This window comes from Camelus ferus, chromosome 18 (genome assembly GCF_009834535.1).
Source record: "Camelus ferus isolate YT-003-E chromosome 18, BCGSAC_Cfer_1.0, whole genome shotgun sequence".
NCBI classification, from domain to species: Eukaryota; Metazoa; Chordata; class Mammalia; order Artiodactyla; family Camelidae; genus Camelus; species Camelus ferus.
Window position 1 is genome coordinate 22,099,465 of NC_045713.1, and position 18,890 is coordinate 22,118,354.

The 18,890-nt window shown below is 48.2% G+C and overlaps 1 protein-coding gene across 2 annotated transcripts in view; it reads left to right on the forward strand.

Annotated features, from left to right (window-relative positions):
* Positions 1 to 2,312: 2,312 nt before the first annotated feature.
* Positions 2,313 to 18,890, forward strand: part of AXIN1 (axin 1) — a 58,661-nt gene continuing 42,083 nt past the window's right edge. For both annotated transcript variants that reach the window (XM_032460697.1, XM_032460698.1), the window contains exons 1-2: positions 2,313 to 2,519; positions 6,437 to 7,397. In XM_032460697.1, the coding sequence (XP_032316588.1) occupies positions 6,520 to 7,397 (878 nt within the window). In that variant the 5' untranslated portion in view covers positions 2,313 to 2,519; positions 6,437 to 6,519. The remainder of the gene's footprint in view (positions 2,520 to 6,436; positions 7,398 to 18,890) is intronic.

The following is an 18,890-nucleotide window of genomic DNA, read 5'->3' on the forward strand; positions in this document are numbered from 1 at the left end:
TCCCAGCTGGATGTGGGTGAGAGTTACACCTGCCACCAGGACCCTAGTAGATCCAGTTGGGTTCAGCAGTGCAGCTCCTCTAATGTGCTGTCCTCACCACAGTCCCCACTCCTGCCCAGCCTGCCTTGTGCATGGTGATGGCCCAAGAGGTGGCTTGAGCCATTGGTAGGCTAGGGATGCTTTCCAGGTGGCCTGCATCCCTTACTGCTCCCCTTTCCTATGAAACCCTGGGTGGCGTAGGCTGTGCTGAGTCCTGGGAGGCTGAAGGCTGGGATGCCTCTGTACCACACACCCCAGGCAGGTGACACCAGCAGGCAGCTAGGCAGGAGTTTGGCTGGTGTCTAGGGAGCCCTGAGTCTGGACTTACTCCTTTACTTGGGAGCTATAAAGGTTGAGGGTAGGCAGTGTCTAGCAAATGTGGTGGCTTTAGAGGTGACCTGGGGAGTTGGAGGGGCAGCATAATAGAAGCATGTAGATGGGCAAGTGACCAGATGTACCCAGGGAGGGTGGTATGGGTGAGACTCCAGAGAAGGGCCCTGAAGGCTGTAAGAGCACCAGAGAGCAGGCCAGGTGAGAGCTGCTGGGGAAAAGTGTAAGATGGATGAGGGGTTGGGGAGCCCTGGGCCAGGAGGTGGTGATCAGGTCCCTGTGTAGAACACTTCTCAGGGTGTCAGGCCTGATGTGGCTCTGCTAGAGGACAGGGTCCTGGGTGATCACGGGTTGGCGGCAGAAGCAATTCATTAGGGTGCCCATATCCTTCCCTCTGAGAAGGGTGGGTGAGACATGGGCAATAGGGGAGTTGGCTAAATGGGCTTACAGATCAGGTGAGGGTTGCCATGGAAACAGTCAGGGGGAGAAAGGTGGTGGTTGCAGGGGTTGGGACACCCAGAAGCCCTTGCTCTCAGGCTGGCCTGGGTGAGTGGGACCTGCCAGCGGTGGTGAGAAGTGAAGCCCTTGTCCAGACCCTGGATGATGCCTGGGAGAAATCAAGGCAGGCTGGCCCAGCTGGGGTGGGGCCTCAGCCAGTCAGTCCCATGCATAGCTCTTCGGAGGTTGGGGCTCCTGCCCAAGTGACAACCAGCATTTATTGGATGCCTATGGTGTGCCCTGGCCCTGGCTGAGTCCCGACTGCCCCGGGACTCAAGGAGGGCACGGCTCCAGCCCACCTCAGGGTTCTGGCTCGCTGGTGGTCACTGGCCTGGGGAAGGGGAACAAAGGGGCTGGATGTTACCAGGGGCTCAGCTCCTGGTCAGCCTGGCTCTACCCTCCAACCACCCAACTCTTGGACCTCTGCTTCCTTCAGTGCTGTGGGCAGTTGGTGGTCATCCTCCAGTAAGGGTCCTCCTGTCCCTGGAGCTCCGAGGGCGTGGCAGGCCTGCTGGGCGTGGGCGGTGCCTGTGTGAGCCAACCTCTGGAACACTGGGTCGGTGGACGCCTTGTGGGCGGCAGAAAAAGGCTGTGACTTGGCATGCACCCGCAGTGCCGCGTGGGGGCCGGCCGTCCGCTCGGGGCCACAAGCCAGGCCTCGCCAGTGGCTACGGACTTTCGGGGAACCTCGCGGATCACCTTCCCGGTCGCCACAGCCCCAGGGTCCCAGCGGTTTCCCGCGCCCCCTCCCGGGTCACCCTCCATAGCGCCTTGGCCCCGCCCACCCCAAGGCCCCGCCCCAATCGGAACTATTGATCACTTTTGGCCCTTCGTCACGCCCCCTCGCTTGGCCCTTCGTCACGCCTCCGGTCCGCCTTGACGTGCTTGGCCCCGCCTCCACGCTCAGGGCCCATCCTCTACTTCCAGGCTCCGCCCCCACACTTGAGGCCTCACTAGCTATGCTCTTTGCCCTTCTCTGCGCTCCGGCTCCGTCTCGCGCTCTCGGCCCCGCCTCCACGTTAGAGGCTCCGCCCACACGTTCTTCTCCCTGTTACCGCACTCGGGCTTCGTCTGGCGTTCCCGACACCGCCCCACGGCCAGGCCTCCCACAGCGCTCCCAGCCCCGCCCTCATGCTCTCGGGCCCACCCTCCCGGCTCCGCCTCGCGCTCCCCGCCCACCCACCGTTCCTTGTTCGACCCCACACTCCGGGCCCAGCCCCGCGATCAGGGCCCCGCCCCACGCTCCAGGCCCCGCCCCACGCTCCAGGCCCCGCCCCCGCACTTCCGGGCCGCGCCGGCGGGGGCGCTCCGGCCGGGGCTTTGGCGCTCTGGGTTCCGACTCCCGGCTCGGGGAAGCGATCGCGGCCGCCGCTGCCGCCGCCGCCGCCGCCGCTGCCGGACCGGCCGGAGTCGGGCCGGAGCCGCGTCCCCGCGGAGCAGGCCGGTGAGAGTGGGCGGCCGGCCTCGGCGGCGCCCCTGCGGCCTGCCCCGCTCCCGCCTCCGCGCCGCCGCTGCGATGGGGGCCGCCCGGGGCCGCGCCCCCGCCTCGTCCCGCCCGCCGCGCCGCCGCTGAGCGCATGGGCTGCGCCGTGTTGCGCCGCTCCGGGAGCCGGGCCCGGGGCCCCGCCGCTGCCTCTGCCGCCGCCGCGCGGGTGAGTAGTGCGGCCGAGCGCGCATTCCTGAGGGGCGCGGGCCTTGCGGCGCCCATTGTAGGCCGCATAGGCCGGGCAGAGCGCAGGACCCGGAAGAGGGGCTTCGAGGGTGTGCGGGCCGGGAGTGCGTGAGGGGAGGCTGTGCGGACACCGAGGGTGTGCGGGCCAGGAGTGCGTGAAGGGAGGCTGTGCGGGCTCCTAGGGTGTGTGGGCCGGGAGTGTGTGAGGGGAGGTGGACAGGAGTGGCAGGCTATTCCGAGAGGGTGTGCAGACTGCGTGATGTGTGAGGAGGGTGTGGGGGTCCACAGCTGGGAGGGCAGGTGTGTGCAAAAAGGGATGCTATCAGGCGATGCAAAAGGCAAGGGCTTTTGACATTGGGGCCTGTGATTGGGGAAGAGTTCCGGGATTTTGTTCAAAAAGGACAGACCCTTGCTCTAGGTGAGCTGAAGGGAGTAAGGAAGACTGAGGGTTCTGAGAAGGGGTGGGAGGTGATGCTGCTGGAAGAGGCTGGGGTCTGCAGCTGATTTGTTAGATTGGATGTTGCCAGGTGCGTGCTGGGGTCCTTGGCCCTGGGGCCTGTTTTGATGTGTGAGTGGGGTGCAGAGTAGCTGCTGGGGCCAGGCATTGTCTGCAGGGATCCTGTAGATAAGCAGGACAGTGGAGTGTCCCTTCCCCTCCCCCAACAAAAAGTAGAAATGAGTTTGAAATCCAAGGAGGGCACTCCCCACGAGACAGAGGTGCCTTAGGCTGGGTCCACGCTGTGGTTTGGCTTTCTTGAGTGGCTTTACTGTTTCATGTTGGTGCTTTGCCCCCAGAACTTTCTCTTGAGTGTGCATTTTAGATTCTACCTCTTCCCTTCATTTTGGAATTCAGTCCCTCATGAAATCAGAGCTGTACAGTCAGGGCAGTGAAACATAGCTCAGCATTGAGGACAGTAGAGAAAAATACATCAATCCTCTGTGGATTTTTTCTTAGCCCATCTCTAAGATAATTTATAAAGAGTTATTGTGCATCTCAGCCCCTCCTTTTTGCTTGCACTTGGGTTTTCTGCTTCTTTGGAAAGAATCTCAGACGTACATGGACCAGCCCTGTTTTGGAGAACACAGTCTAAACCTGACCTCTCAACATAGCAGTATCTGGGTTTCAATTTTAAGAACGTCTACTCAGGGACAAGGATGGGAAACCGTACAAAATACAATGTTTCTGTTTGGTTTTCAGCAAGTGTTGGTGTTTCTTGGATTCCTAGTTTCAGAGAAACTAGACTATTTTGCGTTACATTAGTCACTGAGGATGTAGGTGGTGCAGGAATGGATTACGTGTAACCCTTCAAGAGCTTAATTAACGGACGGAAGGAAAGATATGAGAGTCACACTCTATTATTTACAAACTCCACATAAATCAAAAGTTCAAAAGTGATATTTGAGTAAAATATATACATACACACCTATAACATTGAGCTGGCTGCCATGGTACCCGGGGGTAGGCCTAGGCAGTGACTAAAGGAGATTTTTAAATGAGGTATCAGAGTTGTGGATTCCTTTTATGGAATCCTTTTACTGACCGCAGTTACAGGCTGTTGGCCAGATTCAGTGCTTCTGGGCATTTGACTTTAACCTGAATTATTATAACTGCTTTATGTGCAGTATTTACATGTGTGTACACTAAATACTTGGTGTACTTCTCTGTGGGAATCCAGAGATTTTGGTAATTGGAGCATGTTTCAATAACGACAGTAATTTGGAGAGATGTTCGTGTGCTTCCAGGGGCACCAAAGGTCTTCTGTCAGTTGACAGCCAAAAATAGATGTTAACTATAAGAAGTGTTACTTCTGGGCTGTGAAAAAATAGTTTTAAGTGATTAGGGGAACTTGTTCACACATGAATTAAAAGTCCTATTAAGACAGTGCAGAACTCTAAATGAAGGGCTAGATCTTAAATTTGCTGCTATTTCTATAGCACAATAGTTCAGCACCTGTAAAAAGCTAACATTTGGCGTCTATGACAAATGTTATTTTGCTTTATGCCAATGAATTAAATATTTATTGGGGCCCATTAGTTGCAAGACTTTGTGTTAAGTGCTGTGGGTCCTGCAGAAAATGTTTAAATCAGGCTGCTGCAAATAATTTACATAGAAGAAAGACACAAGTACTTTAAGAGGAAGTGACAGTTACTTGTAATTAGCCTCCTGTTCAAACACAGTGAGTTGGTTTTTTCTCAAGGCTAGAGCACTACAGAGTATCTCCAAGCATGAGGCTCAGGGGGCCAGGTGCAGGTCCTCTTTCCTGAGATGGTGTCCAGTGACAAGGGGACATGAGACATCCACGAGCTGGTGTGGAGCTGAGACACCAAAGGTTGTTGGCGGGACTCAAAGAAAGCGACTTCGCAGTTGAAGTAGTCTGTGAGCAGCAGGGTGTCACAGCCCATGGGCCTTGACCTTAAGAAACAGGCTGTTCCTGCTGATGCCGAGATTACAGCCTACCTAGTAGTTTTTATAAAAAGTCATTAGCTGCATAACTGTCATTTAGGGCACATAATTGTGACCCATCCTCCATCTCTGGATGCTTCTTACTTTTAGCCTTTGGCAACTGCTGGCAGGTAAAGCGTGTGCGATGTGAGAAAGCAGGTATGTAGGCCAGGGCCCGGAGTGCAGAGTGGTAACCAGGGAGACCGATTCTTTGTGTTTGTACTAGGTTTTAGGGTTTTATTTTGCTTCCTCTGGCCAGTTGAGTGCTCTAGGTATTTGGACCTGTCATGCATCTCTTCAGTTAACTTATAGCCAGACCACTGACATCAGATGGGCCATGTTGCAAAGACCCCCTTGGCCAGGTTGAAGATGGAGCCTGAGCTTGTGGGCTCAGTGACAGGGAGGACGGAAGACTGTGGCAGAGTCCTGATCCGGGACAGTCTTCCCTCAGACAGGATAGGTTTTTCACAGCAGAAGCAAAACCCGGAGTTCCCTGACCTCTACGAGGGTGGGTAATTGGTTTTCAGATTACAGAGCTGAATCATATGAGCTGTATGCTTCCTTAGCTTATTGTATGTGGATTTCAGTTTTTCTCTACCTTCTCTGTTCCTCAGAGCACTCAACTGTTTGCTGTTTGCTATCAGAAGGACAGTTTCCTAAAAGCAAGGTTTTAAAAGTCACGTGCAGCTTTCTGATGGAAGCTTTTTTAAGATTGTTCATCTGGGTGATAAGGCCTCAGTGCATGTGCATGTGAGTGATGTCCTTCGATCAACTCTGTTGAAAACGCTGAAAATGACCATGATGAACTGCTCTTTTGGGCACGTGTTGAGAGTTAGAGGAACAACTTGCTGTGTGTTTGCACATGTTGGGAGGTACACTGAGTGTGAAGGGAGGGGGCAGGCAGAAGGCACAGTGGCTGTGGGCCTAGGAAGTGTGGCGAGTAGACACGACCACCTGCCTCCTGGGGTGTGATATATCCTTCCTTTCTATCTGATCCTCAGATACATATCCTCATCTTAAGTCTGAGGGACTGGCTCTCACTCAAGTTCATACAACTAGGAGGACTAGAAGCACCTTTCTTTCCTCCAGTCCTCCTGCCATCCTGGAGCTTGCCAAGAAGGACTGGGCACTCAGCTCTGTAGCCAAGATGGGTAGTCCCCTGGCTGCTAGTCTCTCTTTGTTCTCACAGAATGACACTTGAGGGTAGTGGTGCTCTCTGTGTTCTGGGCATTCATTTCTTAGTGCCAGAGGCATTCCTATAGTTATAAAAGTTTCCAGAAATTGTTTTGATATAATACAAACCTTGTGACAAAAGATTGGAAATTCAAACTGCATTTCTGGCTTTGAGTTCAAGCGGGAGGGCATCATTGCGAGTCTTGTCTTGAGAAAACCCTGTGGTCGTGTTTCCGTGGACCCACCTTTCCTAATCCTTGTCCTCTTAATGGTTTCAACAGGACAGATTGATTCACTTTGGAGCTGTAAGTACTGATGTATTAGGGTGCAGCGCTCATTGTTCATTGACGCACAGAGTCCCAAAATGAATATCCAAGAGCAGGGTTTCCCTTTGGACCTCGGAGCAAGTTTCACCGAAGATGCCCCCCGACCCCCAGTGCCCGGTGAGGAGGGTGAACTGGTGTCCACAGACCCTAGGCCTGTCAGCCACAGCTTCTGCTCTGGGAAAGGTGCTGGGATCAAAGGTGAGACTTCAACAGCCACTCCCAGGCGCTCAGATCTGGACCTGGGGTACGAGCCGGAGGGCAGCGCGTCCCCTACCCCGCCATACTTGAAGTGGGCCGAGTCGCTGCACTCCTTGCTAGACGATCAAGACGGGATAAACCTGTTTAGGACTTTCCTGAAGCAGGAGGACTGCGCCGATCTGCTGGACTTCTGGTTTGCCTGCAGCGGCTTCAGGAAGCTGGAGCCCTGTGACTCGAATGAGGAAAAGAGGCTTAAGCTGGCCAAAGCCATCTACCGAAAGTACATCCTTGACAACAATGGCATTGTGTCCAGGCAAACCAAGCCAGCCACCAAGAGCTTCATAAAGGACTGCATCATGAAGCAGCAGATCGATCCTGCCATGTTTGACCAGGCCCAGACGGAAATCCAGTCCACCATGGAGGAGAATACCTACCCCTCATTCCTCAAGTCTGATATTTATTTGGAATACACGAGGACAGGCTCGGAGAGCCCAAAGCTCTGTAGTGACCAGAGCTCTGGGTCAGGTACCGGGAAGGGTGTCCCCGGATACCTGCCCACTTTGAATGAAGACGAGGAATGGAAGTGTGACCAGGATGCAGACGAAGACAGTGGCAGAGACCCTGCTCCTCCTGGCAGGCTCGCACAGAAGCTGCTCCTGGAGACAGCCGCCCCGAGGGCCTCTTCAAGTAGACGGTACAGCGAAGGCAGAGAATTCAGGTGAGTCAGACACGAGGCCTCCGTTTCTGTGCTCACTTCCAAGACCTGGAGAACTAGCCAGGGAAAGGTGTTGCTGAGGAGTGGTCTCGGCCTTCAGCCCCACAGTGGGTGAGTTGTGGTTTTAGTTTTTACTCACGATACCTTCACGTTTTTCATTAGATGTTTTTAGTATTTGTCTGTTGAGAATACTTTTATCAAGAACAGCCTAAGATATGACTCTGTAAGTCATTAGGAACATTGGAATTCTTAGAAGTCATATGATGATTAAACTTTACCTTTTAGCAGTAAAATTTATGTCCTCCTGCACAGAAGATGGCTTTATCTGGTAACTGAATCCTTTTGGTTTAATAAAGAGAGGAGGGGACACTGAAATGCCTTAGTACTTAGAGAATTCTGGATCATTGCTTTTTATAATCATCTTCTAAGATGCTTCCTAGAGGTTGGAAAGTGGTAATGAGGAGGCTGCTGTGCTCGGTAGGTTGTCTAAACCCTTTGGGAACTTCCTGTGGCTGTGGTTGTAGCTCTAGGATTGGACCTTTGCCCCGGCCAAGGAAATGAGTTGTGCTGTTGTGTAGTCTGTTCCTAACACCAGGGCCTCCTGAAGTTGTGATGACAGTCTTTGCACACGGGCAGTTTGGAGTGCAAATTTGGAGGCGTGGAGTGGTGTTATCAGTACTTCGCTACGACTTTGGGGGCCTGTTTCTTCATTCTCTTTTCCGAGATTACTGGGGATTTATTTGGTCTTGAGTTGGAACCTGTTAGCAGGGGCCCTTTCATTTTCACTCATTTTCCTGTAGCTGGTTCCAGATACTCCTGCCTGTGAAACTTTGAAAGCCTGGAATTCGTGCGACCCTACTGATTTAATCAGTAGTTGGGAACACATCCCCAGGTGCTGGGTCTCTTCTGTGGAGTTGGTAAAACTCAGTCATTTCTTTAAGCTTACTGTGGCAGAGAAATTGGCTACTTGCTAACAAACAGGATTAAACATTTTTAAGGTTTAAACGAATGTGCTATAAAATTATCCCGTTACTCATCCTGTTAAGTTAGGCTAGTAACTGATGTAGCTTTAAAAACTTCATCTGAGGGGGAAGGTATAGCTCATGTGGTAGAACACATGCTTGGCATGCGAGAAGTCCTGAGTTCAATCCCCAGTACCTCCATTAAATAATTAAATGAGTGAACTTAATTACCACCCCCTAAAAAAACTTAACCTAGAAGTTTTTATATTTGATTAGAACAGTTTTAAAATGGGATAAAATTTGAGGCCTGAGCTGCAGGGGGAAAAAATTGAGCTCAATTCTGTTTTCTAGTTTTAAAAATTCCTACATGCCACCCCCTTCTCCAGCCAGCCAGCCTGCACACTTTTCAGTCCTTGCTCGGGGTCAGTTGTAGCAGCATCTTTGCTTTTTCTCTCTTTGGTTTGCTCTATTTGCAGTAAGTAACCTTTACTATTGAATTAATAGACTGTGTTGGATTTGCCTGTTTAATAGCATTCAGCTGTAAGGAACGTGGCACATTTTGGTTTCAACTTGCCTGTTGCAGAACAGCTGGTGGCTGCGGAGGCCTGGAGTTCAGGAGTCCTGTCTGCGATGGAACCCCGTCCCACTGGGGGTTGCCTGTGGTGGCTTTGTGGGTGGAAGACCTCTGGTGTCAGGGTCATTGTTTATTAGTACTAACAGGATATGGAGCCCAGCACATTCTACATGCCCTGGAGGGGTGGGCAGTTAGGATGCACTAAGTCGAAGGTCACAGAGAAGCCATCCCACCCCAGTTTAAACAATGAAGGGGACTGGTTGGCTCAGATAAATGAAAAGTCCAGAGGCAGGCCCAGCTTCAGGTGTGGTTTGGTCCAGACTTCAGCCATTTTTCTTTTAAGACTTGATTTTTCAGAGCAGTTTAAGGTTACCAGTAAAACTGAGAGGAAGGTACAGAGGTTTCCTGTATACTCCTGCCCCCACAAATGCATGGCCTCCCCTGTTATCAACCTCCCGCACCAGAGTGGTCATTTGTTACCGTCAGTGAACCTGCATCGTAATCACCTGAAGTCCCTGATTTGCATTAGGATCACTCAGTGTTGTACGTTCTATGGGTTTGACAAATATGTAATGACATACTTCTGTCAGTATGGTATCATACAGGGTAGTTTTACTGCTCTAGAAATGCTCTATGCTCACCTGTTCATCCTTTTCCAGCCCCCAAACCCCGGCAACTGCTGATCTTTTCAGTCTCCATAGTTCTGCCTTTTCCAGAATGTCATGTAGTTGAAACTGTACAGTCTGTAGCCTGTTCACATTGCTTCTTTCACTGAGTAATGTACTTTTAGGTTTCCTCAGTGTCTTTTCATGGCTTGGTAGCTCATTTCTTTTTCGCACTGAATAATATTCCTCTGTACAGATGTACCACAGTTTACTTATCCATTCACCTACTGAAGGACATCCTGATGATTTTCAGTTTTTGGCAGTTATGAATAAAGCCACAGTAAACATCTGTGTTCAGGCTTTTGTGTGGAGATGAGTTTTTGTTTCTTTGGGTAGATACCAGGGAGCACAGTTGCTGGATTGTATGATGAGATTGTGTTTACTTTTGTAAGAAACTGCCCCTTTTCTGAATGCTTTGCCTCTGCCTTCCTGTGGCCAGCGTTGCTCTCAGGTTGGCTCCCTTGTGTTGGAGGGTGGCTACCACAGTGACCTTAGGCTCTGGGCTCCCTTGGTTTGTAAACAAAGGCTTCCCATTGAAGGAAGTTCCTCCAGTTTGCCGTGAGTGGCCGGTAATGCTGTGTGCCACTGTGTTCTGCCCACTCCAGCATCGTCATTGTGTGAGAGCTGAGACTCTGCTGCTAGGCTTACACTGGGCAGGGCCACCCCAGAAGAAAAGCAGGGTGCCCAACTCAGACAGCATCACTACTCCCCAGCAGGGGAGAGTGGTCTTTGATGGAAGGTTGGGGTTGATGGAGAGGGAGAAGGGGAGTGGGCACTGAGTAGGCACCTAGCACCCACTGCTGAGAGGCGGCGCGGACTGTGCATCTCACTGTTAGGGGATGCGTTTCCTATCAACAGCAGGTGCCTGTCTCAGCACTGATTCTGCATGGAGTGGGGGTGTGTCAGGAGGGCCATATATTTACAGTAGGACAACTCCAAGGGACTCTGGAACTGAGAGCTTCCGTGTCCCATGGGCTCTCTGCTGTGAGGCTGCTCCGATTGTGTCGGGGCTGTTGCTCAGGCTTCCTGCTCCCCAGCGGGAAGCCAGAGTGTCAGTCCTTGTCTGCCTCATGTGTGCACACATGGCTGTTTTCCATATAGTTGCTTGAAAAAACTTAAATGAGTCTGTACTTGGATCTTGATCAGAACAGAAACAGTGTTGCCCCTGGCTTTTTCTGCATTGATTCTACTCACCTGGGGTCATTTTGAGCCCCTGGGCTGGGGGGGGGGGTCACAAAATTCCTCGCTGCTCTCATGTTCTCTGTGTGGAAGACTTTCCTGGTCTTTATTGCCTGTTGTCAGTGGAACTTTGAACATAGCTTTGGTTGGTTCATACCCACCATTTAACTTTGTTGTGAATTGGCAGAGGGCCTCTGATGATACAGAGGTGTTTTGGCTCTTGATTTACTTAATGGTTTGGTCCAGGGTCTAAGACATGAGCTGCCAGGCTCTGGTTTTACTCCCCATCAAAAGCTTGGTTGGGCTGGGCCTGCCAAGTGCCGTGCTGCGCCTGGTTGGTCAAGGCTGAAGTCAGGCCATCAGCTTCAGCCCTTCAACCAGCTGCACTCAGCGTTCACTGCTGGTTTTCATGTCTAACAGCAGCAGTTGCTTTCCTTGTCCCTTTACTACCTTCTTTACTGGCTGAGAAGTTCCCCAAGGACAGGGTCTCACCTGGCATTTCCTTTCATCTTCCTGGTGGGCCAGCCCAGTGAGTCACTCTTGGTTCAGGGCTGGTCATCATGGCCACGGCCAGAGTGGACTGCAGCTACTGTTCACAGCAGTAGGAACCCAGTGACTTGTGGGTCCTGTGAAGAGTGGGTGACCAGCCTTTGCTCTACAGACTGAGGAACTATCTGGCCTGTTTGTTGGTTTATTGATTGTGTTTCTGGTAATGGCTTAAAAGGTCAAGAGAAGAAATGTAAAAAGAGGAAGCACATAAAATGTGTACAATTACATACAGAAGGCAGAAAAGTGAGATGGATTTGGGGTTTCTGATCAGAGTTGCAGTGAAGAGGGGTGGGGTTGGAGCCGTAACTTGGGCACCCAGCTGGGGAGGCGCTCTGACGTCAGTAGGGTGGAGTGCATATGCGGTAACACAGGTGGTGGGTGTCTCAGGACACTGGTCTTGTTAATGGTGAGCCTGTTTGATTTGACCTCCAGCAAATTCTCTTCATTGTTAAATTTTTAGGTCTTTTGTGATAGAAGGTAGCTCCTTTTTAAAGTGTGGCTCTCCCTGTAGCCTTCCCCCTCTTTTTTCTACTGCTGTGCTTGTAGTTACTGTAAGTGTGGGGCACGAAGCTTAGGGAGAGAGCATGGCCCTGCTGCCATCCCCTTGTCACCTTCCAGATGTGTGACTTGTCTAACTAGGTGAATTCCTTTAACAGAACAGATGATCCCAAAGTAGGTGACTGGAGATGTTTTAAGACAAGCCTTTAGTGTGCAGCTGTGGGGTTCTCAAGACCAGGGTTTACAGATCTTTTCACTCACCTTGCTGGCTGGACGGGGAGAACGTTAAGTTTGGTAGTTTAACTTAAGGGCCCCTCGCTTGATGACTTTTCCACTAGGCTGTGTCTGGTGGGGTCAGCCTTCTCCAAGCTGTGGGACTGGGAAAGCTGCTACTACACCTCTTCTGTAAAATGGGGAGGATGAAGGAAGGACCTGCCAGGGGAGATTGTCATGGAGGTTCCATGCAATAACTTAACCTGCAGGTGGCTCGACTGGGTCAGTGCCTGCCCACAGCAGGTGCTCGGTGAGTTAAAGCTCCTCCTGTGCTGGTTCTCCATTTACTGATCTGCTACGTGGTGGTGACATTCACATCTGGGTTACGAATGATTTTAAAGTGGTGAATGACATATTCAGAAGGGAATAATCAAATTTCCTTAAAGCAAGGCATTTTAATTCCCCACCCCAAATGTGTTCCTCTTAATAATCTTCCTTACCTCCAGAAGTGGCACCACCATCTGCTAGGTCAACAAACCACGTGATACCACCTTCACATGTGTGTCAAATCCCTCTGCCTTGCACTGTCTGGACTCTGGCTCTCACTACCTCCTTCTGGACCACCCCACCTTCTGGCTGAGTCTCTGCCTCAGTCTCTTTTTCCTACAGCGCCCAAAGGGATCTTTTCTAAATGCAAGTCTGATCACGTTGTTCCTTCTCCCAGCAACATCAGGATTCCCCACTGTGCCCAGTATCAGCCCCAGGTTCCTGTGACACAGTTGTGTCTGTGGTGGACCCCGTCGCAGTACCAGCACACTGTGTGCATTTTATATCCCTGTTGGTGAGGGGAGGCTGGCTGTTAAACTAGTTACAGGAGAGTCTAAAAATATTTTTTCTCTGCTTTAGTCCTATAAAACTGTAGTCTTTGATGGCAGGTTTCAACAAAGTCCAGGAAAGTGTAGTTAGCCATCAGACTGAAGAATTCTGGAGGCCCTTTGTCTGGGCCTCCGTGTCATTGGGTTTATGAAAGGGAAGCACTTGCAGAGACCAAGGCCCTCTGCGTGGCCCACGATGCCCGTGGCTCTGCTGTGCAGCACCTGTTTCAGGAGCCTAGGGCTGGTGTGTGGGGCGTGGCAGGCCAGGCCAGCGTGCTTGTTCGCTGTGCAATTCTTGAAATTGAGCCACACCTGTCGGTCAGTTGCCTGGTGATCAGCCCATTCTCAGGATTGTGCACCAGTTAGTGTCACTGAGATGTGAATTTGATTCATTCCCACCAGCTGTGTTAATTATTCCTAGAATCCTGACTTCATTTACACCAATTTGCAATTTTAGAAATCTGGAATTTGGCTGAATAGCAGTAGTTCAGTTAAGAAGGGACAGCAGTCTAATAATTCTTTCTTCAGTCCAGCTTGAGGCTGAATACTTGCGTGTGGAAGAAAATCAGCATTGCTTTATTTTTCCCCCATGTCACATCAATACACATGCATGTTTTTGTGAGCCACTCAGGGTCCTCTCAGAGCCCATTAATTCCAGAAAGTGTTTTTATCTGAGGAAACAACTTTGTAAATCTCTTCAGCCCCTTCCTGGGACTGAGGCTGGCCATCTGACTTTGTTAAAATAAACAGCCTCCACATCGCATCAACATCTTCAAAGAGCCCATAAAGAGGCCATGCTTAGGGTCTTATGTTGATGAATGGATTCATCTCCCACCCCTCCAAGCTTCTTTTGCAATGGACTCCTGTTTGCTGGGTGGATTACAGCCTTGGCCCATGAGCCTTCTCTGAACTGTTGAAACTTTTTGTAGCAACTGGACTTAGTTCTTTTGTTTGGACCAAATTCGTCCAGTTTCTTGTTTTCTTCTTTTTCTTCATCTTTATTCTTTTTTTTAATTTTATTTTTTATTGAAGTGTAGTTGATTTACAGTGTTAGTTTCAGGTGTACAGTAAAACAGTTCAGTTATATACATACATATATGTATATATTTCCATTATATATGTACACATACGTACAAATATTAAAAATGTAAATGTTTGTTCATTATATTTGATTATAAGAAATTGAATATAATTCCTTGTGCCATGCAGTAGGACTCTGTTGTTTATCTGTTTTGTATATAGTAGTTTGTATTTGCTAGCTCCAAACTTCTAATTTCCCCACCCTTTCTCCTTTGGTAACCACAGTTTGTTTTCTGTGTCTGTGAGTCTATTTTTGGTTTGTAAATAAAATTTGTATTTTTTTTTTTTTAGAGTCCACATATAAGTGATATATATTTGGCTTTCTTTGCCTGACTTATTTCACTTAATATGATAATTTGTAGCTCCATCCATGTTGCTGTATATGGCATTATTTCATTCTTTTTTATGGTTGCAGACTCCTCCAGTTTTGATAGACAGAGGTGAGCCCTGCATGGTATGGCCGGGTGGGCTTCATCCTCAGGCCCCCAGCAGCAGGGGGCTCCTATTCCCTTATCCTCTGCTTAGCTAGCTTTGTGCTCTTTGAATTATTTAAATACTTTTATCTGTTATTGACCGTCTCTGGATCACTATCTTTAGTCTATAGGGCCTATCAGTTTGTCTTGAACAGACATTTGAAACTGCTCATGTAGAATGTTGCTTGCTGTATTGCTTGTAATAGCTACCAGTTAGAATAACTTGAATGTCTAATAGTAGAATTGACTGCACAGGAGTTTTTTTCTGTATGGTTAGAGAACACAGGCTTTTTATTTTCTTCTTTTTGTTTTTCTACATTTTCCAAATTTCTATAAAACATATTTCTTTGTAATTGGAAAGTATATTATTAATATATACAAAAATGTATCACAAGAAGGTCTGAATTATATGCAACTTTTCAAAAGCATATTTTTTCTTTTAAAATGATGCATAGGTGCCTGGCTAGCTCAGTCAGTAGAGCATGAGACTCTTAAAAGGATGCATAAAAATATTTCCTTTTAGTGTGATCTTAGGTCCTCTTAATGTTTGCACTACTATACCAGTATTTGAAACTAATTTTAAGTTTTATTAAAAAAAAACCCATAGGAGACAAGGAAGAATTCAAATACTGCTAAAACGCTGATAAGTAAATTTAGCAGTCTCACCACCCCTTGGCTTTCCCAGGTTGGCCACTTCCATCTGTGTCTTACACTAGTGTATTAGTAAGCTCAAGCTGCCGCACAGAGTACCACGGACTTGGGGGCTTAAATAGCAGACATTTATTTCTCACAGTTCTATAGGCACCGGCAAGGTAGGTTTCATTCCATTCTTCTCATGGTTTGCAGACAGCCACCATTTCCTTGTGTTCACATGGCCTTTTCTCAGTGTGTGCCTGTAGACACACAGTTCCCTGGTAGCTCTTCTGTTAGGGACAATGATCCAGTCAGATCAGGGCCCCACTTTTATGACTTCATTTAACCATTGTGACTTCATTAGAGGCCCACCCCATCTCCAAATATAGACACAGTGGCGGGTGGGTCAGAACCTCAACCATATGGGTTTTGGGGGAGTGTGGACTCTCAATCCATCATTACCTACCTTTCTGAGTAATGTGCTTTTTGAGTTGTCTGCTTTTAGGCAGTCTCTCCTGGCACTCTCCTTTCTCCCACCACCTGCCCTGATTATTAATATATCTTGGGTGTGGTTTATATCCATATTTGGTATTTTCATTGCTGAGCCAAAGTTTAGGCAAGCATTTTTTCTTTCTTGTACCTTTTTTTTTTTTTTTTTGGTGTATGTTTTTAAGTTATAGTTGTTGCATTTTAAAAATTTGATTAGAATCTTGACTTTCTGACATGAATCTTGCCTTATGCTGCATCAGCTTAAAACATACCTGTTAAAATACTTCTCCACTGTAAAACCTGTCAGATAAACTCTTTTTTTCCCAAGAGACTTGTCTCCTAAAACCTTCCCTGTTTTCACTCCACTTGAGATGATTGCTCTTCAGCATGCTGTGTGTCTGCTGTGATGTGCTTGTGCCAGAAGTACTTGAAGAAGAGGTTGGTTGGATTTAGAGTTTAGATTGGGCAGCACCTCCCTCAGAAATGTAAAGGATTTGCATCATCATCTTCTGTCTTCTAGAATTATACTGGAAAGGCCTGACATCATTCTGTTTATGTTCCCGTGGAGGTAACTTTTCCCTCCTCTCTGAATGTTTCTCAGATGTTTTCTTTATCTTCAGTGCTATTTCACAGTTCTGTGTGTTACTCTGGGGCTTTTTTCTTTCATTGTGTTGAAGAAACTTGTCCTTCAGTTCTGGGAATTTAAAAAATGTTATCTCTGGTTATTTCCTATTTTCCGCTTTCACTTCTTATTTTGGAGCCCCTGTTATTTAGATGTTGGACCATTTGGAATGATCTTTTAAATTGTAAGCCTCTTTTTCTTCTATTTTCCGTTTCTTTTTGTTGTGCTTTCGGATCTTTCTACTAAATTTTTCCTGCTGTTGTTTTCTGAATATATACTCTTAAAAAATCATCCTTTCTTTTTTGGTTCATGGATCAACATTTAAAAATCCTTCTGAGGAGAGAGGGTATAGCTCAGCAGAAGAGTGTATGCTTAGCATGCACGAAGGGCCTGGGTTCAATCCCCAGTACCTCCATTAAAATTTTAAAAAAATAAATAAATAAACCTAACTCCTCCCCTCTCCCCCAAAAAAGAACATTAAAAAAAAAATCTTAATGGTGTTGACCTAAAACAATGTAACAGTCAGTTATTTTACCAGCAAAGTGGATTTATTGCAGAGAACTGCAATTTGGGACATGTCATCTATGGCAAGCCACAGGCAAGTCCACAGAACAAAGGAGAGGAGACTCTCTTATAGAGGAGAAGGGACAGTTGGGAGGGGCTGTTATAAACAAAGAGCCCACTGGAGGAAACTGGGAGTTCAGAGTATAGTGACTTTTCACTGACTGAGTTGTGACAGTCTCTCATTGGCTGGGCTGTTCCTTGGGCAAAGAGAAAATCTTTCTTCCTCTTGCTGGTAGTGAAGTAGTAACCTTCATGTTGGAGATGCAAAGATATGTTTCTTCCTGTTCGGGCTGCAGGTGATGATGTTAGGGTGCCAGAGCTCCCTCTTCTGGCCTCCCAACTCCATTTTAAATGAGGTTTCTCTTTATTAACTTTCACATTTGCATCATGCCTCCTACCCGCTCCTCCGTAGGGAGGCAAGGTGGGTTATTGCCAAGAAATCCTGCATATATGTGGGAGAAAGACTGTTCTTTTTTTCTATAACTATAGGGCTAGGCTTGGAAATAAGTTTGGAAAGCTTATTTTAAATAGAAAAGCAAGAGAAGAGTTCTTTGGGAATAATTCAGTGAAGGAAAAGGAGATATGAGCACTACTGCTATTTAGGGAAGATCTAATGTGATGACCATAAAATACGTAATTTATAGGTGGTAACATTGTGGAAGGATTCCTGGGATCCTTTACCACCCTTGAGATCCCTCAGTGAGTAAAAATTGTATGCATATGTGTAACTTCTCAGGAGCACGTTTGTTCTGTGTCAGGCGTAGCTGAAGGGTTGGTGTTTTGGGGAAGATATGGGTGCTGTATCTCACTCTTGTATAACTCTTGGTTTTCTTATTGAATCTTCTTGAGAACTGTTTGGTCCTCTTAGGACAATTGATCCCTATCCTGGCAGTGGACTTGTGAAACTGAATAAAGGAAACCTCATTTACATTGGAGTCTGGAAGCCAGAAGGGGAGCTCCCGTGCCCTACCACTCCATTCAGCCACATACCTGACAGGAAGAGAGGTATCTCGCATCCCAGCAGGGAGGTGTCTACCATCCTTGCAGGAGGAAGGAAAATTTCTTCTTGCCCTGAACCAGCTTCAAGCCCTGCCAGTAGGAACCCTGGCAACTCAGCCAGTGGGAGGCCATCACCACCCTGAACCCTGGCTTCTCTTTCAGGGGACTTTGGTTCAAAGCACCCATCCTAGCTTCCTCCTTTTCTCTATAAAGTAATGCTCCTCTCCTTTGTTTGCTAGACTTGCCTATAGATTTTGCTATAGCATTGTTGTCCTGAATTGCAGTTCTCTGCTATTTCCGAATAAATCCATTTTGCTGATAAAATAACTGGATAATCTCAACGGATTATTATAATCACAATGTTTTGGAGTTTTGGAGAACAAAAGGAAGATCAAGGACAGTGGTGCATGTATGTCCAAGAAGAGCAGTGTCTGAGCAGACAGGAAAAGACAAATCTGTGAGGCTCAAATACAGCCGCCCCCTTAAAAAGAGGATTGGCAGAAATACAGATTCATTCATTCATTGAGTGCCCTCCATGTGCCAGATACTCTCCAGAAGCTGCAGATTTACTAGTGAACAAAGCAGATAAAAGTCCCTCCAGTCATGGAGCTTACTCTTCAACAGGGAGGACACACACATGATGACAAAGCAACTAAAACAGAGCATTTCAGATGGTGAAGTTTAAGGTGGGACAGAGGGAGAATGGCAGTTTTAGCAAGAGTGGCCAGAGAGGGTCTCATTTGAGAGAATGACTTTTGAGCAGCACCTGAAGGAGGTGAGAGCACAAACTGTGTACCCGGAGGAAGGTGATTCTATGCAGAGGGGAGAGCAGGATCTGAAAAGTAAGAAAGTCAACAGAGCTGGAGCAGAGGGAGTGAGGGGCGAGGAATAGGAGATGAGCTCAGAGAGGTGACATGACATTTCTGAGACTGGGTTATAAAGCCATGGTCAGATTGTCAGTATGTTGATGTTATTTAGAGCCCTGACCTTGTTGATGTCCTCAGTGAGTGGATGTAGACAGGGACGAGAAGGGGGCCAGTGACACTCCATGGCTGACAGCTTGAGAAAGGACGGAAGCAGCACGGAGCCTGAGGAGACCAGGCCAGTGAGGAGGGAGACAC